The sequence below is a fragment of the Perca fluviatilis genome, chromosome 19 (genome assembly GCF_010015445.1).
Source record: "Perca fluviatilis chromosome 19, GENO_Pfluv_1.0, whole genome shotgun sequence".
Classification (NCBI taxonomy): domain Eukaryota; kingdom Metazoa; phylum Chordata; class Actinopteri; order Perciformes; family Percidae; genus Perca; species Perca fluviatilis.
This window is the reverse complement of record NC_053130.1, coordinates 14,988,176-15,013,631: the sequence shown is the minus strand read 5'-3', so window position 1 is coordinate 15,013,631 and position 25,456 is coordinate 14,988,176. Positions and strand designations below refer to the sequence as shown.

General features: G+C 38.8%; 1 protein-coding gene across 2 annotated transcripts in view; it reads left to right on the top strand.

Annotated features, from left to right (window-relative positions):
- The window catches only part of LOC120547973 (SH3 and PX domain-containing protein 2A-like), a 51,916-nt gene that overhangs the window by 4,139 nt on the left and 22,321 nt on the right, over nt 1-25,456 (top strand). For both annotated transcript variants that reach the window (XM_039783822.1, XM_039783823.1), the window contains exons 2-6: nt 3,613-3,693; nt 9,016-9,091; nt 10,322-10,398; nt 11,274-11,365; nt 18,341-18,372. In XM_039783822.1, the coding sequence (XP_039639756.1) occupies nt 3,613-3,693; nt 9,016-9,091; nt 10,322-10,398; nt 11,274-11,365; nt 18,341-18,372 (358 nt within the window). The remainder of the gene's footprint in view (nt 1-3,612; nt 3,694-9,015; nt 9,092-10,321; nt 10,399-11,273; nt 11,366-18,340; nt 18,373-25,456) is intronic.

Below are 25,456 nucleotides of genomic sequence, written 5' to 3'. Positions count from 1 at the left end.
AAGTACTGAGTTTATGCACTGATCCGATACCACGTAATAAAGCCCTAAAGAAAATCTATGTTAAAGTAGTTTATTTATGTTCTTTTTCCATTATAACTGACTGTCAAACTGGATAATAAAATAAAGTTCTGTGGCATTCATTGTTTGTATTTGTTCATGTTTAACCTGAGCCAGACAGACAACAAAGATAGAAATAATATCACATCCATGCAGGTAGTACACAATTGTTAAAACATAATAAAATATATGACACACTGGTATCGGATGGGTACTCGGTATCGGCCGATTCGCAAGTTCAGGTATCAGAATCGGTATCGGGAAGCAAAAAATGGTATTGGCCCATCTCAGTTTTTACATGTTTAATGTGACTTATTTAGTCATCCCTTTTGCAGTCATAATTGTTGTCAACGCTACTGTCAATAAAGTTTTTATTGTTTAAAGGAAAAAAGGGGTAAAATGTCAGAAATGCTCCCTTTGGTGGTTCTAGGGGCATGCCATTGTATGTGTTTGACTGACATCAGCTGGCAGGCAGAGCCCTGGGCAGGGGAATAAACGGCTGTATCTCAAGCCAGCAGTGGTATAAAAGAGGAAAGGCCACACCATACTGTATAAAATAGGGCCACACCAGCATCCAAAGTGATTTTTCCAAGTTCTTTAAAATAGCAAGGGTCATATACATCTAGGATATTTCGGGAGGGATAGGACTTATTCCTGCTTTGACCAGACACATGTAAGCATCGTCAATGGGAACAATACTATATGACAGGAGGAAGCCCCCACCACTGCTGTAGGGGGGATATGTGGAGATATGTGTCTAACTCCTGTACCTGAACTGGAATAAAATACTTGGTGTCTGACGATCAAATGGCATTTGAATCATTTACCAGATAGCCAGTGAAAAGGTGCTTGCTTCCACCATTATCCTTGAGGCTTTGGAGATACTCAACCATGTTGCCTGTGTTGGTAAATACATCATCGTTACTATATAGCAGCAACCTTAGGTTGCTTTTTCACCTGAGCCGTTCGGTCCCTTTTAACCGAAGCCTGGAGCGTATATCGAATATTCCAGTTCGTTTGGGGTACTGTATTCTGCATTGCCAGACCTACCTCTACAGCGCTGCGGAGGAAGGTCTGGCTAGTCCACACACCATTCCTGGATAGGAGAAAAATGTGCTCTGGTTTATTGCCATTTCTTTAAACCAATCACAATCGTTTTGCGTCGGACACAGCAACTGTGCCTTTACAAAATAGCCTCGGGAAGGAACTTGTTTTGGTGTACATTCAAAAGTTGTTTTAGTTGCGCAACAGAACATTCAAGGAAATTCAACAGATAGTCTGGATTTACCCTGCAGAGATCTGAGGAGCAGTTGACAATAGTCCTCATAAATCGACCAGAGTTTAGAATGCCAACACAAAGAAAGCGGAAGATGACGGACATCCGGCAGAACTTTCGGCGGCACCGAAACTATCCCATAAATGAAACGTCATCGATATACGTAGACAGGCAGGGAGTGTGAAAGCTCATTCCAACTGGTGCGGATCAAACAACCAAACTCTCGGGACTCGCCCTCTAATTCACTCGCTGTCTGTCAGCTACTCATATTGTTTGCCTTCTTCTCAAATATTAGAAACACTAAAATAAAACCAGAAAACCCAAGACATATTTTGAGTAGCTCCATTATTTCTGAGACCAGGAGTTTTAGCAAGTTTCTTAGCTTAGCATAAAGACAGAAGAGAAGATACTCAGTGCTAACTGCATGAATAGAGAAAGCAATGGGTCAAAGTGTGGCTGTAGACTCCTGGTCTTATCTGACTCCATGGTCTGGGCTTGGTGTTATCTTACTGACTTAAGTAATCAAATCCAATGAGCCATGAGCCATTTCTCAGCGGGACTGCAAAAATCTATTAGTCCATCAGGTAGAATTGGATTAATTAACCTGAGAGTTAGGATCAATTGCATCATCCATCTCCTGCTGAGGGAGACTTCCCGAGGGCACTAAACATAGGGCACACACTTTCCCTTGGGATGGAAGCCGGAGGTGAGGGTTGACTGGAAAGTCCCCACGAGGGAAGAAGAGGGAAAACAAAATTAAATCTCATTATCTATGAGCTAAGCAACTGAACATGCTTATCCGGTTTGAGAGAGGAAAGAAGCCACCCTTTGTCTTTTGTCCCCACTGTTCAAGTGTGACTTCCTTCCAGGGACTCATGGCACTGGAGCTAGAGAGTGCATGGCAACTAATCCTTGTTTACATACATTGCAAGAGGGGGATTATTTCAGGAGAGATGAAATCAGTGGCTTCAGCTTGTGCAGTTTACTGCCTGAACACCCTTGTTAAATACTGACTTTAATATTTACTAGAGTTAAACATGTTCTTGTCAGCTATATATCACCATCAGTCGTTGTGATTACTTGCTTTGTATCTGCTGTAAAGAATGTAATCAGCTTGCATAGAATTACAATAGGCTTGTTCTGAGATATCAATAATGTTGGTTGCAACCATCACCATTAAATTCTGGTGTTACTCTTATGTGTTACATACAAATTACACATCAATTAACTCAGTTAATCTCAGATTGTTTTCTGTAGCATGATTTATATTGTCGTATTTTATTATTCATGGTTCTTTTGGGATGTATCTTGACCTCACACATCCTAGCTTTAAGACATGCTGTTGCCTAAATTCAGTGTGTTTGGTCATGCCGTCTGTATCTAATTAGCGAGCTGCTGAAGAGCTCGTCCCGCCTCGCTGCACACTCTTTCGGTAATGAACTGTGTGCAGACTGAAGACTGCATTTCAAACTAGTAATTGATGTCCTTGTAGATTGCCACCATATGTGAAAATGCTGCTTTTGTAAACACTGTTTGCCATGCGCATAGATGGAAATGCATTAGGTACAGCCATCTGTTTCCGAACCTCAGGGCGTGCACAATTGTTTGTGGGCCCTTTGTTGTTGAAGCAAATAGAGAATTTATTTTGGGAAAAAGGCCGGCAACAGTGTTTTGTTCTGTAAATGACTGATGTCTGCCAAGGAAATGATATTCCCATTTCAGCTCCATTATTAGTAAACCTGTTGTCCCTGTCATTATTCCTGGTGATAGATATAAGTGGAAGTTGTTGACATAATTGGAGCATCATTTGTTTCTTCAGACCATGGACTCAGGTGGACATTGTAAAAGCAAAATGCAAAGTTGTTAGTTACACAAGGCACTAAAATGCAACTTTGTGCACAATATAAGTTTGAAGCCTAGCTTTTTGTTTTCAGCACTGCAGAATGATTAGGAAAATTGATACTTGTTAAACATTTTAAAACCGCTGAAATCAGAGTCATAGCTGCAGTCAAAAACGCACGTCATTCATTATGAATGGTTTTAATGACATAATACTTGAAATCTTTTGGCCCTCTCATTGACCCCTGATGTTTTTCCAATTTGTGACGGAAACAGACAAACTTAATGAGTTTATTTGACCTTAGACGACCTCTTGAAGTTAACTCAGGAGGGGATGCACTTTGTGTCATTAGGGCAAGGCAAACTAAAGCATTGCCGTGGTGCTTTTGACAAAGTGACTTTGCTCCTAATGGGCCTCTTTTGTTTGCATCTCTCACTAGGTGTACCTCATCAACGTCACTTACTCAGACTCCACTTCCCATGTCATCTACAGGAGATACAGCAAGTTCTTTGACCTACAGGTATGCTATACTAGTAAATTAACTAAATACTTCTACTCTCACGTAATACATGTTTAAATTGTATGTTGAAAATGGCCTGGATATGTCTTCTTCATATTAAACTCTATGAGGTCAGTTTTTGACCTTTTGCCGCGTCTTTCTGTTCAGCTGCTTGAAGGCGGTATGCTCTGTGAAAGGTCTCATTTAAGACTACTGGAGCTGGCTTGGAAAAAGGGAAATAGGGGAAATCCAGTCAGCAGATGCAGGAAGAAAACACGACCTCAGTCAGAGTACAGCATGGGGCAAAGTTATGCCTTAGGAGGTTTTTCGGGATCCAGTAGCCTCCAGTGAAATTTAAGCATTTCCTAACGGTAATTCAAGTTTACATTTTTAACCACACAGGGCTGCATTGTCTATATATCATTTGTTTGTTAGAAAGATTGAAACATCTACGTAGCAAAAATGTGAAGGGTTTAAACCTATAGCATTGCATATCTTATCAAGCATTTTTCTTGTAAAAGACTGTCTCTGGCTGTTCTCTAATAGCCCTCTCTGCCAGACTGCACTCTCCAAAGCTGTGGCTCTGGTGGGCTGGCTGTATTGGAGGCAGCAGAGGAAACCCTTTGTTCTCTGGTCTCTTGCTAATAGCCAGGAAAATTCTGCCCTGGTCTGTTTGATGGAAACAGAGCTTCTCTACTGTCTCTGTAAACATTAGTCTTGTCCATAGATCCCTGCTGCCGGGGTGTGTTTGTCAGGCCACTGTAATCCGTGAAGAACAACAGTCTGCAGCTGTCCATACAAAATTGGGTGGGGATAGTGTGTTTTATTTGTCCTTGTATGAACATAGTCATATAGGTGAAAGATGAAGTGTCTAGAGTGAAGCACAATAGAAGTTGCAGACAATCTATGATAAGTGTTGGATTGAGCAGGTGTAAAAGAAAACAAAAGCATCTTCTCACTACTTGGTTAAATGTACGTCAATCATGTCAATAGGTCTTTAAAAGTAATTTTAAAACGTAGTGAATAATTACAAACAGTTACTTTTAAGATTCCTACAGAAGGAGGAGGTAGTATAGGTAATGCAAGGACCAATCCCATAATGCATTGGATGAAATAAGCAGGAAGTTGTGGTCAGGAAAGGGTTTGGGTAATGAACAGTTTTGGAGGCTTGGATTCAAAGACTGAAAGGAAAATGCTTAATCCTTGGAAGTTTAGATAAGCCAGCTATTTAACTGCTGCATGTCTCCTTATGATTTCAGTAATGTCGAGTCTACCTATAGTCTCACTTTTATACTGCCTGTATTAAAATAGTTGTCTTTTCTGCTGGCAGAAATTGAGTTTTTGTTTGTGTGTCTGCCAACAGACACCTACAATCTTCCTCCAACTCTGCACAGCTCTCTGTCTGTGTAGCACAATTGCATGGTTTGTGTTCGCTAGAAGCGGACAGAGAAAAAAATGCATCTGACACCCTTGGCCTGACAAATGTGACCATGATCTCATCAGATAACCATTAATTCAGAATTCAGAAAAGCTAAGTAAGGTCACGGAACAATAACGCCTTTTAAGCAGTGGCCTATTCATATTATGTCCAACATCAGCTAGCACTGTACAGCTGGTCATGTAAAATCCCTCACTTTGCTGTTTGGATTTTAAAGATGAGTTATCAATTTTCCTTACCAAATGGATCTCCAAAAGTGCACTCTCTGCTAATGTTTTAAGTCTCTCCAGTGCACTAAACATAGCTCATAACTGCTCCTCTGGGAAGCAATTATCATAAATTATCAGGATCTCCTTTTTACCGGATTCCTTCGCTTTGTCATTTCTGCTGATCTAAACTGAAGTATATGTAATGCATGAACAGAGATAAGCACATATATTCCTTGTTTTAAAGACATTGTTTTCATGCTGTATACTGCTGAGCCTGGATTTAACTGAATGCTGTTTCTGGTGTCAAAGGGAAGTGTTTTTGATTTGCGTATGTTTGACGTGAGCAGAATTGGTCAGTGTGTCAAACAGAGTTTACCGTCAAAGAGAAGGAGTGAGGTTCACACACACACACACACACACACACACACACACACACACACACACACACACACACACACCCTTACCCTTGAACCACAGCGGACAGAGCACATGGGTCACAGCTTTCCTCAGGGGGATTGTGGAGTGTGCAAGCTGGTCTGGTTTCCTTTTGGGCAGAAACGTCTCCCAAAATCCCTTAGTTGTCATTATTTTTGGATTGAGGAGTTGGACTAGGGTCAGCTCTACTCTGTCTGCATTATAATTTGTCTGGCCTACATTCCTGACACAAGATGGAACAAGATTATTTTTCTTAAAAAAAATCCTGTGTGTATGAGGGAAGATGAACTAATGGCTGAAAATTGTCTAAAGATTATTTCGAAGAGTACTCCACAGATTTTAGCATTTCATCCTACAGTAAAATGCTGTCTGACTCATAGAAAGTTTTAAGTATAAAAATTGATGCAGCAGAACCAGAGATGTCATATTTTTATTACATGCTTTCTTCTTCTTTGTCAAAACCTGAGGCCTACGTTACCCACAATGCAACTGAACTGCTGACAGTTCAGTTTGAGATTTGGATGTGTTGTGTAGCGACTAATGTAGCCTCAAGCTTCTTCCCTTTAAGCAAAAATCAGGAGCAGACTACAGAGGTCTGGTATGCTCACTTCTTTCTAAACCCATGCCATCAGATCTTTTCATTTTCAAACTTTGTAGTCTTTAGAACCAACCAACGCTGACTCAATTTACATCACTTACGGCAGTTGGTCAGACTTCACGCAGCTCCCTCTAGAGCCAGAAAAGACATCATACCACTTTTTTTTTTTCACAAATGTAAGCACACTTTGATATGTAAAATTGGTTCCCTTATTTGATGTGTAAATGTGTAACATTGGTTGCCTTATTTAATGAATAAACCTATTATAGTCAATTGGGTTGCAAAGTCAAAATCAGTTGCAAAGATTTGAACAATTTTCAATGTTGCAGCAATTAGTTATTACCAGATAAATAAATGTGAGTTTATATTACTTGTTTCTGATAATGATAACAATGCAGCTTTTGTAAAAACATGCATGAAAAATATGAGACAGTTTCTGACCACGAGGGCTGTTGCATCATTATATTTCTGCAGTAAACATCTGTCAAGTAGATGTCAAAACACAACCCAGAGAAGGAATCAGATTGTTTTCCCACTCAAACATTCCTCCAAACTCGCCCCATCTATGATTCCCCTTTAGAACAGCTTCTTTGTCTGCTGCACAGTGCAGTGTCTCTTTGTCTGTTCCTCCTGCTCCTCTCCTGTGAGTGCAATTCAGTTTAAATGCTTCTATGATTATAATAACCGTGTTCAGAACCTGTTTGGGTTCCTCCTGTCACCATAATTCCATAACGTCATGATTCCAAAATAGAGATGATTGACTGTTTATTGTGCTTTCTTTCTCTGGCGTTTATTCACAGCAATGATTATCAAGTGTGAAAAAAGAGACTGGGAAATGTGATTACATCATAGCACCTGTTGCTACATGGTTCATTTTCCCAATGGGAACACTTAGCGGACACTGCAGCTTAATACACTGAAGTTTATGATAGCAATATAAAGTAAATACAACATATCAGGGCCAAGTCCCAGAAATGCGTGAAATGTTTTCCCTTTAGAGTTTTGTTCCAAGTTGTCCGGCTGTTGCCATAGAAGCGGCTTTCACACCTGTCCTGTAGAGCTGTGAGTGTATCCAGGCAGGTCCCCAGGGGGTTATGTCATCATCGCTTCTGGATGAGACGCCTCTCTGTCAGCCGAGGTGGTTTCTGAATGTGTTGAGTGAACAATTCCATTTTAAGAGGGAATATACGGCTGCATCCAGCTGGGAGGCTGATAACATGATGAGTGTGCAGCTTGGTGTGTCAGACAAACAATACAGTTGCCAGTGCACTGTTAGAAAAACAAAAATGGAAATTGCAGCCCTTACTGTGAAATTGTATTATTGCCTTGTATTCTAAAGGCACATTTGATGTCTTGCCTTTTCAGTTTTAGGAGCATAAAACTCAAGGAAAATCAGAAATCTTACCATGACGTGTTTGTGTGCAGGTGTGGTTAACCAGAGCTGTTCTTTATACTCAGCCCTTTTACTTTGCCCTTAAAACACAATAATGATGACTGGCCAATTCAAAAGAAACCATTTTTTGTTAGCTGTTTATATTTCGGAGGAGGGGGAAATGCCATGCCCTGAGAGAAACTTAGGGATTCAGCAAAGGCACCAGATGAGTGCAAAAAAAGGAAAAAACCACAAGAAGAGAAACCAAACCACCTCTTACTGGAGAAGTCCTACAAACAACTCCTACAGGCCCAGACATGGCGGATCCCACTTTGCCGTTTTAAACTAGATCTGTTTGTCCACCTGGTTCTTCTTGGCCCGGTTTAGACCAAGACTAGTCTTCCAGTCTCCTCCCCCCAGTGTAGCATGCTTTAGCTTGATACTCAGTTTTTGCTGTTTAACAGATCACATCTGGAACAAGGCAAAGCAGAACAGACAAAAGCAGGGCTGCATCTGGATATTGAGCTTGCCGTTACTGTAGGATGCTCTCATGTGCGTTTATGACATTGTGATTTATTTAATGAGAAAATCAGAAACTCTTATCTGTGATACAGACACATGAAGACACATACTTAACACATTTGCAATGCATGCTTTTTTCATCACTCAACAAAACAACCCCATACATCATTCACAACACAGCATGTTCTTTGTACACATGGGACAGATACACACATGTATACGTATATCCGAGTAGACACATGCTCAGACAGTTACAAACGGCTACACATAGAAGGAAATAGTTGTAAGCTGTCATAAAAGACTTAACACAGCAGGCTTTGTATCTATTTCTTGTCTGTTTGACCCTTTATCTCTCAGTAGATGGATCCTGGAAATGATCCGATGTATCAAGTGTTAACATCAAAGTGTTCACTATCTCCTCTTGTGGGTTTTTTAAGCTCCTTTTAAGTTGAACTTGCTTTTTTCAGATAAATGTGGGGGACGTAACCTTGGCTTCTGCCCCAGAGATCAAAGTGAAACTGTTGTGTATTTTCACGACACAGTAGCTTTTCAGACAATATGTAATTACACCCGATGGTGACCTCATGTACCGTGACAAAAAGGTCAACTGTTCCTGTTTGTGGTTTAGCCATCAAGCGGTAAGCAATAAAGATAATTATTGCTTGCCATTTACATCGTCACGTGTCTTTTTTTTTTTTTGCTATCCAAAAGGCATGTTTTGCTGCACTCATGTTTGTGACACGCTTTACTTTCTCACTCACATTTGCAGATGCGAATCCTCGACCAATTCCCAATCGAAGGAGGACAGAAGGACCCCAAAAAGAGGATTATTCCGTTTTTGCCAGGTGATAAACACAATGCATTATAGCATGCACAACACGCTGATATCACTGTCGCCTCAATTTTAGATGTATCCAAGAGACTGCAGTATTTAAATAAAAGAAAAGCCTTCAGACATTTTTATGCACAACCGCTGTTTGTTAGCACCCCTACATACTCCATAGAACGGCCCACCACATTGCATTGTTTCATTAACTGCCATACTCCACCCAACTAAATCAATTTGTGGTCTGCTGTGGCAGTAGGAGGATAGCAGCGAGGGATTTGTCTAATCTGATAAATTCATTGTGGGCCAGAGCAGAGGAGAGCAGTGAAGAGATCCTTTGTTAGACAAGCTGTACTGCTCAAGTCTGACGAGTGCTGTTTTGATCTTTCTGTAAGCCAGCATGGGGTGAACTGTATTCCCTTACACACAACAAACAGTGGGGCTTCATGCATTTAGACCATGTTATTAGCAGTCCGTCTCCTAAGAGTTATAAAGTGAGGATTAGTAACTTTTTAAAAACTGCTCTCTATTAATGGATTAGAAGACTCTTTGTGGTTCTTCTGTTTTTAGAATCAAGCCTGTATCATTAAATATTTAAATCACATATTCAATGTATGCTACTTTATTTTTTATTATGTCATGTCCTTCAAATGAAGGGAAACACTGTCTTCTTCAAATGGTGAATATGATTATGAATTGATCATTGGGTAAATATACACCCTCTGTGTTGTGAACATCACATGTCACAAGAAGCTGTAGTAAATGCTGTTATTTTTTTTTGATTTCATAATTTAAAATTTTCCACACAAATCTACAGTCTAGTAATAGCAATACCACACACACACACACACACACACACACACACACACACACACACACATATATATATATATATATATATATATATATATATATATATATATATATATATATATATATATATATATATATATATATATATATACATACATACATACATACATACATACATACATACATACATACATACATACATACATACATACATACATACAGAGCGGATGGGGCCTTATTGCTTCCATTAATGGCGCCCATCAATGAATAATTCCCACATTTGCCATTTAGCACAATAATCATCTGAATCCACTCGGCTGGCGAGGGATCTCCCATGACATGTTGGTGTTTTTATAAATGCATTACAAATAGCAAGCCTTTTAATAAATACGTTTTTATAGATGTATGTACAACTGACAGTGCTGTTTTTCCTCAGGTAAAGTCTTATTTCGCCGAAGTCACATAAGAGATGTAGCCGTCAAAAGGCTGAAACACCTGGATAATTACTGCAAAGTAAGACAAAGGCTGTATGTTTCATAATGTCCTCCTTTGAGTCCATAGTATCACTTTGTCTGCTGTTAACACAATACAGCTTCTTGGAAAGTAAATGTTGACTACTCATGTTTGGTGTATGTGTTTGTTGGAAGAGCACTTTATCTATGCCATTGCTCTCCTCCCTGTACATTTGCCAGAGCATTTTCAAGGCAGGCCTCAACATTTATCTCCCCCACCAGCCTCAACAGGAAAGCAACGGCTCTATCTGCACTGGTCATTTCCTGTCACCAATGTAAATAGGCAGCCTATAAAGGAAACGAGGGAAATGGGGGCACGCAGGGGTAAAACGGAATACAAAGAATAAGAATGAATCAGCAGATTTAAAGTGTCCTTGTAAGTGCAGATGGCTACCTGACCCTCTTATATTCATTAGGTCAGAGATGGGAATGTGGGGCAGATGCATTGCAAAGTGTGGCAGCAGTTTTCATTTAGAGGAATAAGCACGATTTGCTGTAAAGGCAAGAAGCTTAAAGATTTCTTTTTAGATTTGGTTACTTATAGGATGTCTTTTCTGATTCAAGTGCAGTAGGCTGAAGTATCTCATTTTGAATGTCCATGCAGCTGAGACGGCATATCACCTCTATGTGTTTTCCTTTGTTTTTTAAACCTCACTCCGGGCTCAGAGCCTTCTTCCTTCCCCTCCACACCCTCCACACCCTCCACATCTCCGCTTGGTCTTCTCATCTGACTGACTGTGCAATGACTAAGTGTTATGAGCTGGTTACTCATTGTAATTCCTAAACCACACTCCAGCACTTTTAACAACACCAGCAATCTTTTGAATTTGTTCTTTGTCGCATCCAGTAGCTTTCTCCCTCCCTTCTTGCCCACAGGCTCTGATGAAGCTTCCCTCCCACCTTTCCCAAAGTGAGGAGGTCCTCAAGTTCTTTGAGACCAAGTCAGAGGACCTCAACCCTCCCACAGAGTGAGTAACTATCACTGCATACTTTAGAAATCATACACTATCATTGAGCATTAGCATTATATCTGTTATATGAACTGTTAGTACCAAACATTGCCCTCTGGTTGTAAACACTGGCTACAACAGGAGCAGACTGCGTGTGGCCCAGCAGCTGGGACAGATGCCTTTCCCCCGCACTGACCCATCTTGATCCGAAGGCTTTGCAGTGTCTCAGAGATGATTGATTAATGCTGGTTGAGAGGCACTGTGTTTTATTAATAATGATTTCTGAGAGGTGACACCTGATCCCCAAAACAAATGCGTAAGGATCAGTGGTGTCATGAGAGTGCAGCTGAGTTCAAGTCTCAAAACAGATAAGGCTCTCAGGGTAGTCATTTGTCAAACTCACTTCAAAGTCAGAGTGGGAGTATTTACAGACTGGCTGCTAGAATAGTTTTTGTTTAAGTTCTATTCTTAATGCCTAATTTAAGTAAGTCTGGGATAGTATTCTTTCTCACTAAAAATATGATGTTAAACTCATCAAATGTTGTTTGTACATAACCCACAAGGAGAAAAATGTGTTATCCTCATGAGTGGTTTCTCCACTACCACCAGACCTACCACCTCTAACCCCCACTGCCCATTCATGTTAATCCCACTTCAAAGAAATATCCTCCTCCAGTGTTGGACGAGCTTAATTTAAATTGAGACATTGAGGTCTAAAAGCCATGCCACCCAAGTGCTTAGTTTACTACTGGGGGATCTGGAGCAAATTAAAGTGTTATTCTTTTGTTTCACAAGTTATCAATATCACAACAAAGGTAATCTTGTGATGCCTTTAAAATTACAATGTGTGAGGTACGGTGAAGAAAATGTATTGTCAAGCTGTTATGTGTTGGGTAAAGAACGGTTTACATTACAACCATAAAATTGAAGTGAATTGGAGAGCTATTTCATCACATTTTGGGCAAAATAAGGAATTATAGTCATGGAAATAATTTGAAACAGCATAAAGAATAAGAGCTTTTTTTGCTCAGGTGATAATGATATTTGTTCAGCTGCCCCAGTCACTGGAACATGATTAGTAAAGGCTGTTAAAAGCAGTTAAACTTTTATCCAATCAATCCAATATATCTCTATTACAATTAATTGGATTAATATTGAGGCCAGTCATATTGGTGACATTATTTCCACCCTGAAAAATGATTCAGGTATATTTTACTGGTATTTCTGACAGGTGCTATTAGCATCAGTGCTGAGGCTATGTTTGTCAAGCCCTCATCTGCTACTGCCATCTAATGTTCAAAAGATGTCACTGCACAGATTTAAATTATCTAAAATAAATGGATGTGATGTTGCTCATCACAAGAGGGAGCCATGCAATAGGCTTGAAAAACTAAGCTGTTTCTCTTGACTTTTGATGAATGACAGATAGTATTGTGTGTGTGTGTGTGTGTGTGTGTGTGTGTGTGTGTGTGTGTGTGTGTGTGTGTGTGTGTGTGTGTGTGTGTGTGTGTGTGTGTGTGTGTGTGTGTGTGTGTGTGTGTGTGTGTGTGTGTGTGTGTGTGTGTGTTAATAATAGTGCAGAAGGACTAGCACAAAGCACAGGCGCTAAAATAAAATAAATAAAATAAAATAAATATATATATATATATATATATATATGCTGAAACGTGTCTTTTCTTGTGATCCATTAAGTGTAGAAATGGGGCTAACTACGTATTTCTCAGACACCTGATTGTTTTAAGTCTACAACTGAAATGCTTAAATAATTTAGACCATTGTTGCAGTGAGTGGTTTTAAATCTTTTTGACGCAAAGTGATGCTTATTTCCAGTCGCTTGAATGCATTTGCATGCACAGTAATGAACAGTTCATTCAAATAACGATGTCCTCTCTTAAGGTAGTTTCAGAGGCCTATAGAATATTTCACAAGAAGAGGAACTTTTGGAGAAACTTGGTGACAGACATTATAATAGAATTGGATAATAGAAACATGTTTTTCAGAGTCTTACAAATCCTCTTACATCCTGGGGTTCTGACTGGCACCTCAAGTTACTGTTTACAAGAGTACAGGCAGGGAATATTTAATTATAGAGTTTAGATTTCCTTTTATGATAACAAACGCCACTGGCCAGATATAAAACTAAAATACAAAGTTGTAGTCCTCAACCATTCTTTCAACACTGCAAAATTAGTTTGCCAATTATGCAGATTTGACATTGGGCATTTGTGTTGTTTGCAACAAGGTAAGGTAACCTAAGGTAGGTAGTGTAGGTAATGTTTTTGCTTGCTGCAAAATATATTTTACTGCCCTATCTGCAATGTGACTTTGCTTTGTACTATATTTTTAGAATGGTAATATAATAAGTAAGTTCCACTTTATTAATCCCTTTGGGGAAATTCATCCTTTGCATTAGATATTCTGCATGGAGACCATCTGCAGTTCTGAGGCCAGCATCTTGGTCAAGGGCAATCTCATAATTATGAATAATTCCAGTAAACAAATGAATATATCCATCATCTGTTTATATTTTGTAGACCTGTTAAAGGGCCTCTTCCCATGTATTTTAGCTCTTGCATATTTTCTTAAACTTCTTACTTCTTAAACTTCTGAAGGTAGGTTGGTTTGTACAATTGTGCTGTAGTCTAAAAGACTCAAGCTCTACGTCCAGATTTGAGGGTCTGAGCATATGGGACCCAGCAGCGAGTATACTGACTCAGCATACAAAAAATCATCAGTACTTCCTGGACTGTGCTTACTGTGCTTACATCCAGTCAATTCATGGCAATTGGGTTTCATCGGAGAGCGTTTTTTTTTTTTGTATTGTTAGCCTAAATATCTCTTACTTTGAGATTTGATCGTACAGGGGTTTCAAACTCTTAACTTAACAAACTTATTGTAAATGTAATCATTTCAGCCTGAAGAGTGGCCTCTGCACATGAAGAGGTAAGCATTTGTGAGATGTCATCATTGGCATAATCAGTGCCCCTAAATTGGCCACATACAGTACGGCTACCTGTTCCACTGGGGGGAAAGTTTCATTCACATAAATATCAGGAATTTCACACTGCAAAGCCTCAAGTCTTGCTGTCCGAAATCAACAAACAAAATTAGCAGTGTCATTAGTGGTGTTTGAGGACCTAAAACAATTCAGAAATATTGTTATACAGCTGTTCTAGCAGGACTGTACTGTGAGAGAAATAAAGAATGATTTAAAATGAAGTTAGATGATAAGATAAATGTATTTCTAAAGCAAAGCAGTCCATGACTAATATAAGAGGCAGTCAAGGGGATGTGACAGTCATGGTGATATTAGACGGGCTAATATGATAGCCTACAGTAGATGATGTTAAACTGGCGGGTGCAATAGCGGACGATACTGGACAGAGTAATGCCTAAAGACCCTGAGGCAGCTTTCAACTACTGAACTGTGTAAACTGCTGTGCCAAAATATAGCAATACAAATGACAAAATCTTTAAAACCTCCTAAGTAAATTGGCAAGTAATTATGGTATTGATCTGGGGATTAGAATATTAAGTTTGTTTTAGTTGTATAATTTATTTTTGTAAATTTCAGTATCATATTGAAACTCCAAACTCATTTAGATTAAGGCGATTATGATTTAAGGTCAAATGAGAAAGGGGTCAAAGGACTACATAATGGTGCAGCTAATGTGGACTCCTTGCACATGCATGTAAATAGATAAACAGACCCATGATTTTGTGACGTTGAAAGACTTACCTGCATTTCATGGCGATTTACTGTACCCTTGATTTTAATCGCTACATGCCTAGCCCCAACGCTAACCCTAACTTTGGGATCCAAAACCGGTCCTTACTAGAGATTACAAGACAGACACTCAAGCAAACTCCCTTGAGTATTGCAAAAACCTTGTCTTAACCCTACAATGTAATGATTTACCTTGTGGCAACCAGCTTTTTGTCACCTAATGAGATGCGAGTCCCCACGTTGTGAATGTGTAAACCTGTGATTTATATAAGTGACAATAACTGCTGTTTTAAAGTCTTTTCTTTACAGCCTGAAGCTTAATTTTACATCAGTCTTTGACCACAAGGGAAGTTATTAGTGGTTGATATGTGGTCAAACTAACATTCTTTTAGAATGATATCACTGTGTAATCATGGCCAAACTTTGCTGGAGATTTGGCCCTGTTTGCATGAGTTTAGTGTTCTTGTGTGTGCTTTTGTTAGGATTTGAATAAGCATCATTGCCTTTCTTAAGGATATACACACAAAAATCACCTACTATGCCCTTTTTGTTTGCAGATCAGACCTCTGATCATAATCAAAATGATTTCATCAACTTATTGACCCCTGAGCTGGAGGTCACTCCTGTAGAGGTTAATTTTAGGTCAGGCAGGAGTGTCTGTGTAATGTATACTTGAAGAAGGGAAGACACTTCAGTCATTTGGCTTGGCTGAGAAATGTGAGCAAAGGACTAATGTCTCACACATTCCATTTCTAATAGGCCCACCTACAAAGAGTGAGCTGCAGTTATGTGCAAACAGATGGTTATTCTCAACTCAAGCTGAGGATGGACTCTCACGGGCTTGGATTTTTAATGACGTGTTCAGCCCATGCATGTACTGTATCTCCTGGCATGGGTGTGTACATAATGAAACCAATACTGTATCTCTGCTGTTACTGTCTATTGGTTAACTAAAGGTTATAATGTACCCTTAAAAACATGGCCCAATGTCTTAAGCATTTAATATTGTTTGGACATATTTTCGCTCCCCTTACCTTGCCCTCATTTATTAGATTTTAGTGGTAGGAGGAACGTGCACAGTGCAGAGTTGTGTGCTCAGTGTCCTCCTGGGAAGAATATTATTCCAGCTCTGTGCTAAGGGTTACAAGCTAGCAGGGCAGGTCAAGCATCCACTTTATCCTCATCATTTCTCCCCAACCCTCTACAGTATAATGCTTTCCTCAGTTTCATCTCCACCCTACCACCATTTTGACAAAATAAACACTTCATGAAATACTTCAGAAATGTTTAACATGCATTACAATTATCTCATATTTGTCTCACATGGTGCCTTGATGTGAACATTATCTAAAACCATTACCATAAATACTGTTATTTCTTTAAAGAAATGCCACTCACCCTGCTCACTTTTCTGTCCTGAAAAGAATGAACTATTCAGAGCATATACTGTATGTGTGCGTTGAGTTCAAAGTCGTCTCAGTGATGTGTTCTGCATCATGTGCTTAGACTAGGCTTATTTTTTTATAAACTACACACCTATTTACTGTATGTTGGCTGTGCATTCATGTTTAACATAATTGTGTTTTCTGCCCATTATATAGAAAGTTATGAAATTAATTTCCGTAGAATAAGCATTGCTTGAAGATCAAATATAAACGTTTTTTTTTCTTTTTTTTTTTTTTTTTTACTGTATCACAATCCAATTTAATTTGCTGTTTTGAAGCTGAATTGAGCTGTAAGCTATTACATGTGTGATTGGAAATATCTCATAACTCATACTTGTTCATGCATCTGGACACCGAGAAGCCTTGTGCCAAAGATGACTTTATTTAAGTAATAGAGGAATACAGTTTATGGTAAAAAAAAATGTTTGGATTAAGCAAGAAGTGTTGCTTAGCTTGAACAAGGGGTAATCCTTTCATGATGCTCGCCATACACTGACTTGAACAGTTTCAATGTCCATTTTACATTTTTGTTGTAAGTGTGAAACCGCTTCTTTGTAGCACAGTATAATCTACAGTACTCCAGAAATAGCAAAATAGTTAAAATTCTACATTTCTTGTTAACTGGTATCAATGAAACCCAGAGAGTTGATGAGCAAGCTGTAACCTGACAAATGTTGGACAAGGTTTATCCATACATGTACTCATACTCATAACTGGCCATGGCTCCAGTCCTGCTCCCGGCCACTCCAGAGAGCCAGGTGTCTGTTCCCATCTGCGTCAATCCTCAGCTTCTCCTCAGTGTGCTCTCACTGCAGCTCAGTTAACTAAACGAGGACATGCAGTCAGTCAGCACTTCCTAAAATCTACAGCAAGCTGCAAACCACACACATACTGTACATACAGACCCAGATTCAGAAATGTTGGTCTGTTCAGAAATGTTTATGCATTTCCATTGTATAACAAATTCTTATTAAACTGGATTAAGTGATTATGTGAATTATCATCTATTGTGTACCTGCATTACAGTATATGAAGCATGAGCTTTCAAATTAAACTGAAAACACTTTAATGAATGAATTTAAATGTATAAATCCTTTGTTCATCATGCCATCATTTGTTTTATTTGCTTCTAAATGATTAATTTCTGTCAAAATAAAATAATAGCTTCATATTTTCTCTGGCTCAATAGTCTAACAACAGTGACAATTATGCAAATTATCTGTTCCAGATTAAATAATAACCCTTGCCAAACCCTTCTCCAAAGCACGCTGGAGGAGAGTCTGGCTACTCCACATAGCATGAAAGCACAGAGCGGGTTCATTGACACTAATGCTCATCCTTCAGTGTTTTGGTACAGTCTAGGCTTTAGAACAGGAAGATGCTTTCACATTTAAAAATGAATGGGACTTATCAAGGGGATATGATACTTTGTCAAGTAAATAAATGCTGTTCTGTTCAACAGGCAGTTGCATCGCCCACATACACCATGTCTGCCATTTGAAGAGCTACATATACGCACGGCAGTATATTGGCTAAAATATCTTGATTTGTTTTGTTACTGTCCTTGACACACTTACTGTAGTCCTCCACACATACCCATGTTGTGTCCCACCCTGTCTCCCTCCCTCTCCTAGTGGGTCAAGTTCTGCATGCATTCTCAACGAGGGTTTGGCTGGTACTTGTGTGCCAACTGCATTTGGATGGTCCCACTCAGAGATTCAGCTGTAACCAACTAGATTGATAAAGTCCTATTAATACTCCGATCTCTCTCACACACACACTCATACTGACCATGCTCCTCTGGTGTTGCTTCTTTTCCAGAGACTTTGGATTCTCCGGCAAACGTAAATCAGGTAAGGTTCTGAAATCTTTTTACCCTGGTCAGTAGAATCTGTTAGTTATTTTATGCTCCATCCATTTGTATTGTGTCTTCATTGTATGTACTGCTTACTTGACTGATATTGGGATTAGGACTACAAGTTAAAAAATGAAAAATAAATGAAGGGGCATCTGTAGTCCAGTCCTCATCTTTGCTTGAGGCTAGCACCTCGAGGCTATATTAGCTGCTTCTAGCATAACCCACCCAGATCTTTGACCGAACTGTAAGTGGGCAAGTTGCATTATGGGTAATGTAGGCACCAGGTTTTGACAAGGAAGAACAATGTTTGGAATAGAGCTGCAGCAATTAGTCGATAACAGAAAATAATCTACAACTATATTGATAGTCCAGTTATTTTTCTAGCAAAAAGGCAAATATTCTCTGGTTTTAGCTTTTCAAATGAGAGGATTTGTTGCTTTCTTATCACATATTACAGTAAATTGAATATCTTTTGGTATTGGAGAATTTTAAGACCTCACACTGGACTGAGAAATTGTGAATGGACTTTTTTATTTTTTTACACCTAAAGATATTTTATAGACTAAACAATGAATCAAGAAAATATTGGGAAGATTAATTGATAATTAATATAGTTGTTAGTAGCAGCCCTAGTTTAGATAATAAAAAAGAAAAAGACATCTCTGGTACAGCTGGAAAGGATTGATTTTGATTCTTTTTTTCATCAACATTGTTATAGGAGTGAATGCCAAAACGGTGGAGTTCTCTTTCAAGAGTACATGCTCTTCAAACACACATCTTGACTTGACTGTATTGTGATGAAACAGTGTTACTGTAGGTGAGAGACCATCTCTTTGTTCCTCTGTAAGTTTGTTCTGCCAGGGTTGACAGCCGGCTTTATGTTTGTATGTGAGAGAGTGCAAGGAAGACAGAAAGACTCAGCTGAGCATGGGGATACAGGCGTAGGAGGCAGCAGGAAAAGCACGAGAGAGGTTCAGTGAACAGCTGTGCAAGTGTTGTGTATTTGTGTGCGTGTGCACGGCAAGTCTCAGAATACCCACATGCATTACTAAATTACATGCTAGCTCTGCAATCAGATGCAAAGTTGCTGTGGCTATCCTTCCTGCCATCTGCCACAGTTACGTATGACATAGCTGGGCATTCAGAGTTTCAGTAAATTACCTGTAAGTTCATTTTTGTGTGGGCGATGCACTCATAGGAAAAGCTGTGCCAGAGTTGCCACCAAATGTAATAAGACCCCAACCTAATTTCATTATATATTCCATGGTATTGAGGCTTTACGTAACAGTGAATACCAGCTACATAGCGAAATGGAAAAATTGTCTTATTACAGCTGTGTGTGTGTGTGTGTGTGTGTGTGTCAAGTAGCCTACATTCAGTCTGTGCAAGATATTGGATTGGTTTCAAGTTATATTCATATCGACTGCCTGGAAAGTTTGTCATATAGTGCCTAATGCTTGCATGCACAGTTTTAGCTGTTTTTATTCTGAATGGTTTGGTTTGATAGTAAAATGTTATCTGCTATGTAGTTTCTGAGATGTACATTTATTCATGCTTACAATAAATCGTTCTATGGACCAGTGAAAACAATAATAACACACTTTATGTCTGGTTCTCATGATGATTTACTATTCACAGTCAACATGAAGCACATACTGTACAAGGCCCTCCATACTTGATCTCTAAACCTTCAACATAGTCCCCATGCTGGACATTAGTGGTTAACGCGGCTGAAAGATTGATCTTCCTCTTTTAAAGCAGGACAGCAGATAAAGTGCAGTGAGTCTGTGGTTAATTTGTGCTGTAGCTGCAGCTTATGGTTTCCATAATTACATGGTTCAGGTCTCTCATAAGAGTTTACCGAGCCCCTGCCCCTAAACAGGAGAATGTAGGCACAAAACTGTGAGTGGTTAGATTTTTAACTAGGAACTCTGTTTACCTGGCAAGCAGAATAAATCAGAGGAACGTCTTAGGTTCATAGCCAGGCCACTATCAACATAGGGTTCAAAGAAAGACGTATAATCTTCTGTCTAACAAACAATGGAGTTGTCAGGATTGACTGCCGATACCGGCCCATCAACATAAATCACTGTCAGATAACTGGCACAGATGAAAACACAAGCTGCCATAACCAAAACCCTAAAGGAAACATCTTTTGACAAGATACCATGGTGATGAAATACATAAAACTTCATCCATACACAGGAAATAAAGACAATGAACTGTTTCATAGGTAAAAGAAAACAATCTCAATCAAATTCACTCAGATTTTAGGATCAACTGCTGCTTACTTTTTAGGATGTTGAGGTTCAAGAGATTCAGATCATCTTTAAATCATCAGTGATAACCTGTATTCAAACAGAAAGTGAGATGAACAGAAGACAGTTAGAAATTTGGAGAGTCGGAGAGAAGAAGAAACGGAGCGCTTAGGGGTGTAGTGCATGTGAAAAGCAGCTGGAGAGGAGAGGAGGTTTACGTGGCAAGTGGAAACCATTTCAGTGTTGCGCACAGACTGAGGGAGTGTGTTTATGTGTGCAGACTTGCTGTCTTTATGTGAGCTAAAGGGTCTCTGGGGGCCTAGAGGGTGTGTGTATGTGTGCACGCAGTTGTGTCTATGTGGGTGTTAACATACTATATGCGGGTATGTGCATGCTTGTTGGGAGGAAAAGGGTTAATGTTTCATGAGTTAGATGGCGGGGTGGGTCAAGAGGTCGGTGTGTTTGTTTGTATTTGCAGATGGATAAGATTTGAAACTGGCATCGGAAATCATTAAGGCAAATGAGCACTTCCAAATTACTTTAACAGCCGTACACTGTTTTAGCAGCTTCTTTCTAAAAAAAAACAACCCCCACTCAATGAGTCTCACAGTAGCCGGAAGATTAATTTTGAGGGATAAACCAGGTTTTAATCAAATGCTGCATTTAGTTTTTTATTTAAAGTCATAGATATCACTGTTTATTTCATGGATACAGCTTTAACGTCAGTAAATAGATGTTTTATTCTCCCCCAAGTTAACACAACTTAACTCTGCTCCGCTCAGCTCCACCCCGTCCAGCAGAAAGCAGATCCAATACAGGCCTCTCTGTTTCTGATAAGTGACCATTTGTCCCAGTGGACTCCCACCCTGGAGGCAGAGCTTTTTGCTCAAAACATCATATTCAAGCCAGAAAATGTTCTGTAATGAATGAGATCAGACATGTTTGTTTATTTTTTTATTTTTTATTTTGTATAGGACCATTCATAAGGATAAGTTATGGTGTTCTTTGATGCACTTGCTTTTGCTTCACACTAGTTAAGTGTTAAAGGCATCAGATTTACTATTGGAAACCTTGATGAAGGGGAGGGTTGGTTTGAAGTTCCGCTTACTTTATTAGCAGTTTGCCTCTGATTCCAGACTTTTTGAAACCAGTGTAATGGTAACTACTGACGTTAAAGGTACCCTGTGGAGTTTCTTACCTCCAGTAGCGCTATGGAGTGATGTTTTTACGAGTGAGTCCCTGTTTTATTATTATTATTATTATTATTATTATTATTATTATTATTATTATTATTATTATTATTATTATAAGTTGAAAGGTACATGCACACAGGTTACAGTTGGTAACCTTTCAACTTATACTGAAAGTTTCTGTACTATTTGTTTGTGGTCTGCCCCTTCTCCCTCAGGGCCACATACTGATTCAATGACATGAGTACATCTGTACTACATTGAACAGCAGTCCTGTGTCCTTTTCTAATCCAACTGCACATCTGTTGCTGATGAGCCAAACAAAGGCATTGCACTTTGCCAAATTTTACTCCTCAACCCAGATCTGCTCTTGTAAAGTTACCCCAGGGTTGAAATTATGGCATAAAGCCCAGTGCCAACCATGCTATCAACTAAATGCCTGATCCTTAAAAAATCTCTCAGAAAGAAAAATCTTTGGTATAAATGGGTAGACCAGACTCATTTCCTCCTCTTGGTGATGAATTATTGCAAAGTTCTTAACTGTCATCATCTTTGGTTGGAGCGGATGATGGGTGAGTGGGGGTGGGGGTTGGATGGAGTTAGGACGTCTGGGAGTGCAAGGGTGGGAGCAGGAAGCACATGTATAAATCTGAGTGAGGAGAGATATAAACACAGAGAGTGGCTAATAGGGATATCTGATGGAAGCCAAGAAGAAAATACTTTTATTTTCAAACCTCATAAATATTTTAGATCTACATTGTGTATCACACACACGCAAGCTCACACAAATTCGATAATGGTTCCCAAGCTTTTTTTTTTAACCAGACTTACCCTCACAGCCCTATCAGATTGACTCAGGTACCCCTTCATTAACACCACCCATTATGTTCCAAATGTGTTTATTTGAACATAATATAAAAGTGAATATTTTAGAGTATTTGTATCATACCATTGAACTGTCAATGTAAAAGTGGATTTGGCCAAGTTTGTATTGTACAACTGCCACTTGGAATGGCAGGCTCTGGACATTTCAACCATTTATCTATTGCTGTTAGCTATTTCAACCATTTACCCATTACTTTTAGCTAACTGCTCACTCATTTATTTGTAATTTTAATTGCTATTTTTTCAAATTAGTTGTGCTACTCACAATGTTTCCACAGACCCCGTGGCAACTGTAGAAGTACTCCTGGTTGGAAATGACTGCTCTATAACGCTGCATACTATGTGAAATCACCTTTTCCCAGGGATTTGGCTGATTTAAGAACTGTAACTTTACAGGGCTGATGCATTTCATTGAAACCTTGATCTGTACACAGTAATTTATGTAGCTCATTTTATACTATTTATTTTATAGTTCTCTTTAAACAGTTCATTTGAAATTAGACCTATTCTGTCCAAGACTGTTCTCACACATGTTCTCCTTGTTCTGGCTCTGTCTTCCTGCTGTTGCAAAACATTTCATTTCCTGAATGAGGCTGAAATATTAGCTTTTGTTTTCAGGCCTATTGACTTTGCTGACAAAGTCTTTACTCACTCACCTCAGGTCTCCGATTTTACAGTTTACACACGGCTGTAGTTAATTGTGTGTTTTGAAACCTCCATTCACATCAATTTACATAGATCATGGTTTTATGAGATCATGACCTGTTGAGTTTTATGTCCATCTGTCTTGAAATTATATTGTTGATAGGTGTTTTTTTTTCTTCTTTTTTTCTGATAAGACAATGTCCAGGATAGCAGATTTATTTGAAATTAGGTTCCCAACAGGTCTTTATTTTCTTTTAAGGTCAGATTTAGTACTAAGTAAGCAAAGACGCAGAATAAATCCACATATTTGTGGTTTGAATAGAGGGAAGATTCCTGATCATGAAAAAGTAAAGAGCTGCTCATTCAAACTGCACTCAGTAAAGTTACTGCATACTAACAAATCTGTAAATCGAGACAAGCAAGATCAAAGGTTATGGCTGGTAACATGATTTAGGCCCCGTTTACACGTACATGGTTATTTTGAAAAACTGAGACATTTCCCTTCGTCTGTGCCCTTCGTTTACACACAAACGGAGAATTCGCCTCTGAAAACGAGTCTTTCTAAAAACTCCAGCCAGGGTTAAGATTTTGGAAAACTTCGTTTGCACGTTTGCATGTAAACTGAGACAAACAGAGGTTTACGCAGCGGAGGAAGTGAAGAAGAGAAGAGAGAGGAAGTGATTTGTTGCTGTTGTTGCTATATTCGGGATTCTGATTGGCTAACGTGGGCTTGAGCTTCTCGTTACACTGCCACCTACAGGTTTTGCTCTTGACGGCATATATACACGGGTACATGTAAACGAACACTTTTCTGAAAACTGACCACTGTGCACAATGTTATTTTTGAAAACGGAGAGGTTGAAATGTCCGTTTATGAAAAGAGCCGGCCACGTGTAAACGTAGCACCAGACATCTTCATATTCCCATATTGCATACAAAAGGTTTTTTATCTGAAAATGCCTTCTAAAATGTAGTAAAGTAGAAAACACATACACATAAACAAATCTACCCTAAAAGAAAGTAAAATGACTGACTTATAAAATTAATAAGTACTGCCAGTAATTTTTTAAGTTTTCACTTTTCATTACTGGTAAAAATTATGTAATAGTTACAGCAAAACATGTTTGAGCAGTATTACTGATCAGCGTTAATTGATCTCTGAGTTGAAAAAAAAACCAACCAACTACACGTTTCCAAGAATAGTGTATGTATGTATGTATGTGTGTGTGTGTGTATATATATATATATATATATATATATATATATATATATATATATATATATATATATATATATATATAAATAATACTTTAAAGAACAAGAGGGAAATACCCAGAATTTAAATAATATGTTCTTTGCGGTGTTTAGCACCTAACTTTGTGGTTTGATAAAAAATCTTGTGCAAATAACGTGAAGCTTCATAAACCACAGGCCAACCACAGTAATCCAGTGTCAGACTATTTGGCAGTTTTATTATTTGAGATGTTAATGGTGCTGAGTTCATCTTCATAAGTTATGAGCTCCTTGACATTTAGATTTTGTTCCCAAATTGACTGCAAAATATTTTCCCGAGAGAGAAATGTTAATCTTCAGTCTGAAGGACTGTCGCCAGGTCAGCTCTTTGGAGAAATTTCAGCTAAATCCAAGTTGTCTCAATCATTCCTTATCTAAGCCTCAAACCTTCCATCTATTGGACTGAATTGTTCTTATTTTCCATTCTCAGGATAAAATGTGTTTCTCTTTTGTAGAAACTGTGTTTACTGCATTTTGAGAAACGATGGCACACGTCTTGTGACATTATTTTGCTGGAAATATTTGTTTATTGTGTAAGTCAAGAGCCCACATATTTAATTTTACACTACAGTAACCGATGGCAGTTAGTAAAAGCAGCTTGTGACCATAAATAGAGAATGTAATCTCTACTGGGTTTGTAGATCCTTTACTGTTATTCAGACACACCATAAAAGTACATTGTGTATCTGTTGTAGCAGCAGTATTAGTGTAAACAGATATAATCTAATGTATGGAGACAGTAGCTCCCTGCTGTCTGGAGCTTTGAACTCAGTGGTCAGCTGAAGCTCTTGTTAATGTGTGAACTGAA